This window comes from Lampris incognitus, chromosome 16, assembly GCF_029633865.1.
Source record: "Lampris incognitus isolate fLamInc1 chromosome 16, fLamInc1.hap2, whole genome shotgun sequence".
Lineage (NCBI taxonomy): Eukaryota > Metazoa > Chordata > Actinopteri > Lampriformes > Lampridae > Lampris > Lampris incognitus.
This window is the reverse complement of record NC_079226.1, coordinates 32,724,564-32,736,842: the sequence shown is the minus strand read 5'-3', so window position 1 is coordinate 32,736,842 and position 12,279 is coordinate 32,724,564. Positions and strand designations below refer to the sequence as shown.

The window sequence follows — 12,279 nt, the reverse complement described above, 5'->3', positions numbered from 1 at the left end:
TATGAACGAGTATATTAGAGCAACAGTTCAGGTTGGATGGTTTGGAGACAAAGCAAGAGGTGAGATTGAGATGGTTTGGCCATGTGCGGAGGAGAGATGCTGGGTATACTAGGAGAAGGATGCTGAAGATGGAGCTGCCAGGCAAGAGGAAAAGAGGAAGGCCAAAGAGGAGGTTTATGGACGTGGTGAGGGAGGACATGCAGGTGGCTGATGCGACAGAGGAAGATGCAGAGGACAGGAAGAGATGGAAATGGTTGATTTGCTGTGGCGACCCCTAACAGAAGCAGCCAAAAGTAGTAGTAGTACAGCTATATTTTTTTAAATAGGGGAATTTGTTTGGGTGTACTGCTCAGTAATTTGCAAAATAGTCTGAAAAATCAACAAGAAAAGAATCGTGATAAGATTGTGATCGTTCCTGGAAAAAATTGTGATATGCTATTTTTGCCATAGTGCCCACCCCTAGTTCATCTGAAAAATGCCTCATTCCGTAATCATCAGTTTGTGCGGTAACACAATGACAGCTTTGATGAAATGTCTCTGAACACAATGAAGAGAAATTCACTGCTACCTCTGCCCGTTAGAAACAATTGGGTTAAAATGCAAAACCTGACATATGTCAAGAACTTCCACACAAACATGAACCTCTAACACATATACGCGCATTTAACTTTTGACTAATTCTCTTAGAGCAACTCACAATTATTAACAACATAAGCTTAAATTCCAAAATCAACAAAGTTAAAAGAAAACAATATTAAAGACATAAAGGGTCAGAACCCCTCTACCCAGATAATATCCCTTGTGACACTAGAATAATGATATATGAAAGAAGATATGTTGCATTGCCTAGTTAATTTATATTTTGAATCCCTTTTACTTCAGTCACTACTGATAATCTACATGAGACATTGGTCAAAAATCTTCTGCAAAATGAGAAAATGTTCAAAGTAAGACCTCAGAAAATACAGTGTGAGACACAAGAAAAATATGAGAGGGTTGTGTTCTTGGACAACATTTTAGGGAAAATGAGAGGAGGTATGATTCAGTGGGGAGAAAGTGACGTAAGGGAACGTCTTGAAGACATGAGCTTTCGGCTGACAATGGAAGACAGCCGGCACCTCTGCTGTCTTGGCTGGAGGGGAACGATAATAACACTTGTTGTAAGGGAGCCAGTAGGGAGAGGAGCCGAGACGCGGTGGATTCATAATCAAGCCAGTGCATAGAAGGGAGAGCCAAGTGTCCAGTCATGACAGAAGGTAGGGCAGTCATTCAAACACTTGCTGTCCTCAACAGCAGTGGGTTAAAGCTATGGATTACAACCAGCAACGCTTCAAATTCTAGGTTGTATCTGTACATTACAAGGCATGTAATGATCAAAAGCTTGGGACAAGTCCAGCATAGCAAATTATCATGTGGCGTACCTTGTTTCTTGTCAGCTATAAGGAAAATATGACGACAGTCATTGCGAGATGCACTAATGTGGCATACTAACTACCCCTATTGTTTCAACATGTGCAGGAACCATGTAAAGTGAAAAATTGACTCCAGCGTACAGAAATCTTGTTTTTCCATTTCTTCTACAATCACAAGTTTATGAAAGAAAAAAAAATAGCAAAAGGCATCTCTGCATCATATTCAGCATCAACATGGATTTACAGTGGCTTCAGAAAGTATTCAGACCCCTTCACTTTTTGCACTTTTTGCATCCCCACGACACTGACAGCAGGATAAGCGGTTTGGATAATGGATGGATAAAATTACATTTTTTGCCCATCAATCTATGCTCAATAACCCATAATGACAAAGTGAAAAAATGTTTTCAGAAATTTAAAAAACAAAAACTGAAATCTCTCATTTCTATATGTATTCAGACCAATAATTCACTACTTTGTAGAAGCCCCTTTGGCAGCAACTACAGCGTTGAGTCTTCTTAGCTAAGTCTTTACAAGCTTTGCACACCTGGATTTGGGCAGTTTATCCCATTCTTCCTTGCAGATCCTCTCAAGCTCTACCAGATTGGATGGGAAACATCCGAGTTCCCATCTCAGGTCCCTTCACAGATGTTTTATGGGGTTCAAGTCTAGGCTTTGGTTGAGCCACTCACGGAAAGTCAGAGACTTGTCCCAAAGCCACTCCAGCATTGTCTTGGCTGTATGCTTCGGGTCATTGTAATGCTGAAAGGTGAACCGTCACCCCAGTCTAAGGCAGCGTGCATTCTGGAGCAAGTTTACTTCAAGGAGCACTGTATTTGGCTGCATTCATTCTTCCCTCAATTCTGACCAGTCTCCCTGTACCCGCCATTGAGAAGCACGACGACACCACCATGCTTCACCATAGGGACAGCCAGGTGATGCGCAGTTCTTAGTGTTTGCCAGACAAAAAAGAAAGAAAGCCACCTCATTTTGTCATTGTAGGTTACAACAAAATTGTAGGTGACAATAAAATGTGTTCTCTGCATTTAAACCTTCCTATGGTATAGGAGCAGTGGACAGCTGCAGCGCCTGGGGACCAACTCCAATTCTTCTTTCCATTGCCTTTGTCAGGGGCACAGGCAGGAGTATTAACCCTAACATGCATGTCTTTTGATAGTGCTTGGAGTTCTGCCTAGAGTTCAATTTCTGTCTCATCAGACCAGAGAATCTTTTTCCGCATGCTCTCAGAGTCCTTTAAAACTGTTTAGCAAACTCCAAGTAGGCTATCATATGCCTTGCCTGCCACTCTACCATAAAGGCCTGATTGATGAAGTGCTGCCGAGATGATCGTCCTTCCAGCAGGTTCTCTTATCTCTGCAGAGGATTTTTGAAGTTCTGTTAGAGTGACTGTTGGGTTCTTGGTCACCTCCCTGACCAAGGCCCTTCTTGCCTGGTTACTCAGATTGGCTGAACAGCCAACTCTAGGAAGAGTCCTGGTGGTTCCAAACTTCTTTCATGTCACAATTATTGAGGCCACTGCACTCCTTGGAACACTGAAAACTTTAGAAATGTTTATACCCTTACCCTAAACTATGCCTTGCCACAATGTTATTCTGGCGGTCTAGAGAGAATTCCTTCGCTTGGTTTTTGGCTTGAAATGCAGTACGAATTGTGGGACCTTATATACACAGGTGCACGCCTTTCTAAACTATGTCAAATCAATTCAGTTTGCTACAGGTGGACTCCAATCAACTTCTAGACACATCTCAAGGACAATTAAAGCAAACAGGATGCACCTGACCACATTTTGGAGTGCCACAGAAAAGGGTGTTAGATTTCAGTTTTTAACTTAATAAATTTTCAAAAACTTCTAATATATTTTCACTTTGTCATTATGGGTTATTGAGTGTAGATTGATGGGCAAAAATAGTAGTTTTATTTATTTAAATTCAATCTACAACACAAAGTGTACAAAAAGTAAAGAGGTCTGAATATTTTTGAAGCCACCGTTTAAATCAAATGCATTAAAATCTAAAATAAATTTCTATCATGAGGACTGTGCTAAAAATGCCATAAGCATTTCTTCAAACAATTTTTGAACAAGTTTTGACTTTCTTTCACAGAAAAGGGGATGGTTGTGAGAGTCTGAAATGGAGAGAAAGAAGAGTACATCCACCAAAGGACTTGGTCCAAACGAGAACATAGGATGTTTTGATAACGCCCGAGCCAACATGGTACATGCTTGACTGGTTCAGACACCAGGATACCCGAGCAATATTATTTCTAAAAATAAATGAAAAAATGGTACATTAAAATTGTAATGTACCCAAAAAGCTGACACTTTTCTCACAAATGACATGCTATAAATGAGCAGTTTAAGACCCAGTGTCTTGCTCAGGGACACTTGCCGGCTGAAGAGCATTCTGGTTTTTGTGGGCAATATGCTTTAAAAATGCACGATTATCTGTCCAACTATTAAGAGGGCAACACTGTTAGATGGACTCATAAAATGGAATCTGGGATAAAGTCCAAAATTCGTTTTACAATCAAGGCCAGTGCGATAAATCCTGGGAGAGACGAGGGCTACTCTGTGTGTATGGATTAGCCAAGTCACACAAACACTCAGATACTCAGCCAACCAACTTGTCAGATGTCCACACGGGTCAGGGGAAAAAACACTAGCTGCAAGTTTGAGGGAAGAGTGAGGACAGAAGGGGACAGAAAAACTGTTAGCTGTTGTTTTTAGAGTCCATTGTCCAAACAGATTTCTCTGTCTGTATGTAAACACATACATATCTGTCGCAGACCCCCACAGCCATGTGTACATGTTCATTTGGCCTGTAGCAGAACTCCTGTGGTGCTGCGGCTGTTGCCTCATGCAGTTTTATGGAGTCGGTGGTTTTTTCTGGGTGGCTTGGGGCTGCTTGCCCACTGGTCACTGACTGCTAGACTCAAGCTCACAAGGGCCTGTGTGGTGAACAAACACACAGGCACAGATACAAACATCCTAACCAAGCAGCACCCTGGGCATGCTTCATTTGGTTTTCAACACAGCCGAGATGTAAATCTAGTCTGAACAGAGGCAAGACCGAATACCGCTGAATATGTTTGTTAGCACAATACCATAACAAGAGAACAAGCAGTAAAGTCCTGTATGTACCTGACCCAGGAGCAACACACTCCATGCTGCTCTTTGCTGAAAATATGTTTGTGTCGCTAAAGGATATGTGAAGAAACTCCCCATCACAGTGTTTAATGCAGTAACTTAACCAATCTGTAACAAACAGTGATAAAGCCAATTTATTTTCTTTTGATTGCAAAAAGAAAGTGAAATGCTGCTCTTCCACTGAGAATTTTATTACAACCTCAGCGTAAAACTCTGGGTGAGGGCGAGGAATACTACATGGCAAAGCTTATGCTTTGTGGGAATAACTTGAGATCCTGCTTTGCAGTGTTCCCCCTCGAGGGAGGAAGTCTCACACAAAGCCCTGTTTACCATCGTGTTTTCTGTTCTGGTTGAGCAGGACAAAAAAAACAAGAGCTACAACATAACATATTGGCTTGTGATCCCTTATTGTTGTTTGCTTAGCTATTATTCACCGCCCGGCTGGGCAGTCTCTTCCCACTGGTGCTCCACTTCCAATACCAATGTGTTTCTACTCATCTTTTTCCCAGTACTCCATGATTACTCTAACATGTCCCTCCTTCTTTTTCCATCCTTGCCTCTCACTTATTCTCCTTTTTTCCTCTCATTGCTTATTCATTCCTACTGATCTCCTGCCCCTCGTTCAACTTGTTCTCCATTCTTCTTCCATTCTCTTCTTCTGTAGGCCTTTATATTTGTTTAAGTTGTGTGTTACGTGAAGATTCCCAGTGAGAAATACACCAAGTTAAAGTCCTGCTCTTGAAAACACCTGGCAAAATAACAGTGGTAGGAGCTCTCTTCTCTGATCTCTAAACTCCAGTGCATCAGGATGAGACCTCCTCTCGTCCTCTGACCGGTCTTTTCTGTTCTTCTACTCCTCCTTTCTTTCCTTGCTCTTTTCCATGCCCCCTTTGTCCTTCTTGTCATCCTCATCATTTCCTACTCTCCTCTCCACCTCCTCTTTTCCCTGTTCATCTCGGCTCCGGCCCTCCTGCCCAAAAGCTGATCTCCTCTGCACTCCTCCCCTCCTAAATCAATCCCTTTTCAACTTTCCCTGGTCTGGTTTTTTTCCTCTTTCTTCTCTCCACTCCATCAACCTCTCCTCTCCTCCCCTGCTTTGTCCCTTCCCCAACACCCATACATCTGGTCTACACCAGCCGCCCCCCCCCTTTTCTTGTCTGTCAAGTTAGTTCACTTATACAATAGGACAACAGGTGCCAAACCCTTTTCTTTCAGTTCAAGTAGTAAGTTCTCCTTCTGTTCTTATGTTCTGAATTTGACATTACGCTTCTGAACTCTTGGCTTAAAACAGAACTCAATCACACAAACAGAGGTGTGGCATTCAGACAGTTTAAGCTGCTGGCGCGCTGCTTATCTAACACAACACAACCAGTGTAAATCTAGGATAAGTCTCCTCCAGTTCAATATCCTGTCCCATGCTCCCCTCTCCTCCAATTCTCTCTCCTTCTCTTTCCTTGCCCAACCCTGTCCTGTCCTCCTCCTGCCAGTGTCTCCTGGTGAGAGACATCTGGCTTTAGTTACTCGTCCATGGCAGGCCTGGGCCTGGGGATGGAGGTGGGAGGATTGTGGCCCATCCAAACATTCCTGCTCTGCTCAGGCAAGTCAGCCAGGAACCCCACACAACTACCCTGGCAAGCATGAGGGGACATGAGGGACACACCCTGCCTTCTGCCTGTAGGTTAAGACTGAGGCAAGGCGTTTATATTTAGTGAAATATATTAGCACAGTTGGAATTAAGTGTTTTATCTCTCTGAACCTATTACATTGTTTTCTGTATTTAAAGGGATTACGTCTGAATTGACACGTTGCAAATGTGTTTTCTTCAAATAACACCACACAGCAAGCAATGGGCAACAGTGAATGTTATTTAAGAACAGGTCTTGCTTGCATATTGGTATTAGGATATATAACTAAGTGCAAACATTAATTCTGGGGTGGCAGGGGAGAAGAAGAGAGAAAAAGATCAGTGCCTTATCTGGGGCACAGAGGGTTATGGATCAGCCATTTATGGGCTTGAATTTGGGATGCTATTTGGAGGAAAATCAGACTCTCAATATTATTAAGGTAATGCTCTCGCTCTCTTATCTCCCAAATTTGCCAATCAGACATGCAAATATGCAGGCAAGCAGGGCGGCAGACTGTGTTAACTCAATCTCACCACAGTACTCAAAATGTGATTCAAACAGCAGAATCCAGGCTTGCCACTCACCCCCCCCCCCCCTTTAAATGTTATATTTTTTTCCAAAAACCTAAAAAGGGCTGTAAAATACCAAGGTACTGTTTGTTTGTGCAATATTATTCAGTGAAAATAAGCTGCTTTCTAAGACAGGGGATACTCCCTGGGAGGTCAGACCACCCAGCAATCGCCCAGAAATACTTAGAGACATGAGTGGGACAGTCGGGACTTATGTTAGGCATTTAAAGACTGAAAGTAATGCCAAGCTGCTCCTACCGATTGAATACAGGAAGCCGAGAATGGCAACAGGGAATTCTGTGTTAAAACAAATGCATAAAATTAAATGTGTGCTTTTCCAATGTTATTTCAGGCATTTCAGTCAGTATTTGTGAACCATAAGAGCTTTCTCCCAAAACTAGAGATCTAGGAAACCGAGGCTCCAGTGTGGTCTGTCCTCAACAGACAAAACTTACAGATGCTTCACTGACCATGAATAGAAGAAGTGACACTGAGGACTTGTAGCGTGTTTGTGAGAGCTCTTGAATCCAAATAAGTTTGATTCCACTGTAATGCAAGCGTTTATAAACTAGACATTGTGGCCACATAGTTTAGTCAAACTGCTGCTGGTTCTGTCACTTGTGTCTGCCAAGTCAGCCTCCCAATACATGTTCATGGGACAGCTGCATCAGCTTTCTTCAAATTAGACTACATTACAGATCAAAGTCCTGGCTCTCCTGTATCTATCTGCTGCACAGACTTTTTTGTGTTGTTTTAGGATAGGCTGACCACCTCTTTTTAGGGACCATCACAGATGTAATCCCTGACAAAAGTCCCTGCCAAAGTGTCTTAAAAGATGCTGAACCGTCAATGTGTTCTGAGGGTACTGCCTTTGGCTGGGAGTCCTATGTTTAATTGCCAATGATATGTGTGTGGAGGGATGTGCAAATAACAGGACACCAACTGATACTGTGTGGAATATGGTGATTTGAGCCAGGGGTTGTGCTATAATTATCATGATCTGTTACTGTGACAGGCAGGGTTATAAAAATTCCCTGAGTCTATTTTTACCTGTCATTTGTTTTCATGTGTGCTGATATATTTTGCATTGCATTTGTGTTGGCCTACGTGTGGATTATAATGCTTAATACCAATGCTACAATGGAAATTACAAGGGCTGTGCTTAACAAAGATGTTAAGTTATAGAAAAAGGTAACAAAACTATTTATCCATACTAGCACCTAATTCACGCATCGGCAAGATTGAATACACTTTTTAAATGTTTGTGCAGACAGTTAAATAACTGTCTATCACATAGGCTACTCTTTGATAATGCCTTAGCAAAGACTGTTACTTGTAAAGTCTTTTTGAACAAGAAGCATACATTTCACGATGCAATATTCGCTCTAGTGTATCCAATAGCAACATTAATATAACTGACAGGAATATAGGTAGTTTCCTCAAAAGTCCAGCAAAGCCAAACAAACAAACAAAAAATACAAAGCACACGTTGACTCTTATCAAAATGACCGACGGCATTCGGGATTATCCATCAATGCTTTTAAATGCATTAACACAAGTCCTGATTAGTGTTAAGTTTGTGTGTGTTTTTTTAAATACTTACTCTTCACTGTTAAGTGTCATGCTACAGCTGATTGAAAACATGTAAAAAAAATTGCCTTTTTAATTTATTCCTAAAAGTTGACGATGGTAAGCTTTTGTGACCGAATCTCAGTCTAACAGAAGGATACCAAGAGATGAGGTCACATATGGGGCTAACACTACCCCGGCTGATTTCACAGGTAAACCCTATGCCTGGCTGAAGGTGTGTTGGATTGAAACGCAGCATACGCATAGCCCCCCATAGCACATGTTTGAGCATCACTGCCACAGACCTAAGTAAATGAACTAACGATCGTCACTATTGTAGCTTTAACTGTGGTTTGTCAAAGTGGTTCTGTGAGAATGTTGATCCATTACAACATGGATGAGCCAATTAGTACAAGTACAACTTTCGACTATTATAATCTCCACTGTAAATAAGGGACAGCGTATTTCAATGAGCCTTGGATTATGACTCTCTCGAAGTGAAAAATTACAATTTCACTTTACATGCAACTATGACGACTTGAAACTTTCCTGGGGAACTTTCCTGTTTCCTTCTCTAAAAAAAACAGGAAGTGGACACTGTTTACTTCCCCATTTCACTAACCGAAAAAAAAAATCACACCACGTGAGTTCTGATTTCACATGAACAGCAAACGGATTAGTCGTTTTACCTCCCACCGGTCACAGGTCATGAGGAACAAGGAGAAAGGAATGGCCGTGCCCGACATGGCGTGGGTGGAGGGCATGCTGTATTCGGAGTTGTAGAACATCTCCACCTTGACCACAGGTGGAGATGCGGGCCGGGACCATCCGATGATATCTTTGGTGCATTGTCCCAGGTACATCACCCACACCCACACCATGATCAGTCTTCTGCTGACGAAGGCGTCCACGTTCCACATGAGGAACGGGAAGAAGGTGATGTAGAAAGACTCGTTGCCCAGCTCGGTTCCGAACGTGAACAGGTAGTATAAAAACTTGTTCTCGATGAGAAACTCCTGCCCGGCGTCGCCCGTCAAAGAGTTTTTGCGAAGCGGCTTCAGTGTGCTGCACTGGGGGACACCTGGATCCTTGGCCACACTGCCGTGGGACTCAGTTCTCCCTGAGAAGCCAGAAGCGTGGAGAGCCGCGGTGGTGGTGCCGCCGCTCTCCGCGACCAACCTGCAGCCGTTGGTACGGCAACTGACAGTTTCACCCCCGCCGGTAGTGACAACAGCCCCGTTCCGCGGAAGGTGTTCATTATCCCCGTCCGTTTTCAGAATGACTTCGGCGGTGGTTGTGGGGTCGACAGTTCTCTGCTGAAACCCGGGCGCTGTCGCTTTCTTCCCGTCTCCGCCCTCCGTGACAACGAGGCTCCTCTCACCTTCGCCGTAGCGGGGACGACAAACGCCGTTGTTGTGCAAGTGAGTCCGGTCCGCTTCCCCGCTCGTCGCCGCGGAGGTCCGGGAAAACGTCCCGTGAACCCCACAAACCTTCTGGAAGCGGGCGACGTGGTGGGGGTCTTGGAGATAACGGGACCACTCCAGGATCCGGTCGATTTTTCCCATGTTAGATCCCTCCAAACGGCGAAGAGGATCATAGAGACTAAACGGCAGATGAACGCTCTGGAAGCTAGTTTAGCCGGCTAACGTTAACTAGCTAACCCGAGCATCATGGCAGAAGGCTGCGCGAAAGTGTCGGTTTAAATTAGCGGGAGCGAGTTAAAACATATATTAAGAGTGTAGCGGATATTCTTTTCAGCAAAAAATATTTAGCCAGGCAAAAAAAAAAAAACCCAAAAAAAAAAACACCCTGCAGTTTCATGAGTCCTATTGGACAAGTTGAAGATGCGTCCTGCGACCCGCTACTTCATGCAGCAGTTGCATCCTACGGGATACGCGGGGACGCGCACTCGGGGACGCGCACGCACGCTTGACGTAATCGAGACGTTCTTCTAATTTGGTCACGCCGTTTTTCTTTTTTTCTTACTTAAATCGAACAATTTCAAGAATGGAGTTATCCGAAATGCGTATTTTATAAAATGTTATTTAATACGTAAGATGCCAACATTTCATGTTAATGGCGATGTGCTAACACGACGCTAAACGTGTGTTCGTGCTTGCTTTGGCACACTTACAAAATAAAGATATGATAAGTGATATATAGAAAGCTCAAACACATACAGCTTGACTGTATAACTAGGTGTGTCTATATAAAATTTAGCAATTTGTGAGTTCTGATCATGTAAAAGTTTGTTTGACTTATTTAAATTGTGCAAACACAGTTCTTTATTATTATTATTATTATTATTATTACCACTAAGACTTCTATCATTACTATTATTAGTTGTAGTGGTCATAAAATTAACAATATTGCTATTTTTAGTATTGCAAAAATGACGACAACAAGCATTAGCCCTCATAATTCACAAAACAATAAACGCGTTATCACCTTACATAATTTATTGATAATCAATCACCTGAAAAAGACTAACGGTCCTTTGTTAAAATAGCTTATCTTAAATATGGAATTTACATTTTCATCAAAATATAAATTCTTGTCACAAAATATTGAGCTTCTCTTTTATAGTTTCCTTCATTTTTTCCCCCCATTTGAGTGATTGTTATCAAGATGCACATGTATCAACAGAGGAAACGCCTGACAGTGACAAAACACTTAGACTGACACGAGTTTCCACGTAAAAAGATGAATTATTATTAAGTCGTTGCATACATCAGATTAGTCGGCTTTAAAGAGAACACATTTCATCACACCAACAAACACAACCTGTCCAGACCTTTTAGCAAAATTCAATCCCTCGTGAAAACTTATCCCACGACTGATTATATGGCAAAATGTGATGAAAACAGCAGTTCACTCACGTTTTGTACTAATTATTTCTTTTTTTTTAAAACACAAGCTTCGAAGTCAAAAGTAAGGAAATTATTTGGCAGGTGAAAGGAAAACGCACATTGTGATGCCTAAGATGGTGACCTGAAGAGAATGACAGAAGGTGACATTATCCTTTTTTAAACAACCACATTTCTCTTTTTACCACAGACTTTGGAGAACAATCAATGTGGGGAAACTCTACACCCCCCCCCCACCCCATTCCGTTTGAAACATCATCCTCTCGTTTCATGATCATTTTCAGTTATAGCCAACAGAGGGCAGTATAGTACTGCACAACGAAAGTGATTGCGGCTCACAAACACAATGTTAAATAAAGGTGTGTGTGTGTGTGTCTGTGGGGGGGGGGGTGTGCTTGGGTGTGTGTGTGCGTGGGGGGGGGGGCGTTTCCATCAGCAGTCAGCAGTGAATGTACCTCTGAATTAGAATCTTTTAACAGTGTGGTGGCTTTTGAGAAAGCATAAGTTCTCACATAGTCTTGGTGACGTAATGCTGAACATTTCATAATTTTACACATTAACCTGGAGCTAAAAGGTAACACAAGCGTATGGGTACTCAACAACAAAAGTACAGAACTCTCCATACAAGGCAAGGTGCGTCAAAAGTACCCCTCAGTCATTAATCCCTGAATGCGCTCAAAGTCTGCATGAGCAACAATAACTATAAAAATCAACAACACAAAAACAACAAAAATGCTCTGTAATCTTTTACATTGGCATGTACAGTAAAAGCAATGAAGCTGCAGCAGAGTTGGCCCTCAGAAGGAGAGACCCTGATTTTCACCCTTGACCTTTAAGTTAAAGACCCTGTCAGACACCATACAGGAGAGAGCCAAAGACCTCTGAGACTGAAGAAGAATTCCACCTTGAGCAAAGTCTGAACCACACATTGTAACCGTTGCCTCTTCCCAGGGGTAAAAAGGAGTGAGTCCTGCATATTAGCTTGAAAAATGAATTGCACCCCCCCCTTCCTATGTAAACAACGGTGTACAGCACCACCTCTCCCCTTGGTAAACTTGAACAAACAGCTCA

At 42.5% G+C, this 12,279-nt stretch overlaps 1 protein-coding gene across 1 annotated transcript in view; it reads right to left on the bottom strand.

The window, feature by feature from the left end:
* sgpp1b (sphingosine-1-phosphate phosphatase 1b) overlaps window positions 1-10,632 on the bottom strand; it is a 43,246-nt gene extending 32,614 nt beyond the window's left edge. The window contains exon 1 of the mRNA XM_056296374.1: window positions 9,031-10,632. Within this exon, the coding sequence (XP_056152349.1) occupies window positions 9,031-9,906 (876 nt within the window). The 5' untranslated portion in view covers window positions 9,907-10,632. The remainder of the gene's footprint in view (window positions 1-9,030) is intronic.
* Window positions 10,633-12,279: the final 1,647 nt, after the last annotated feature.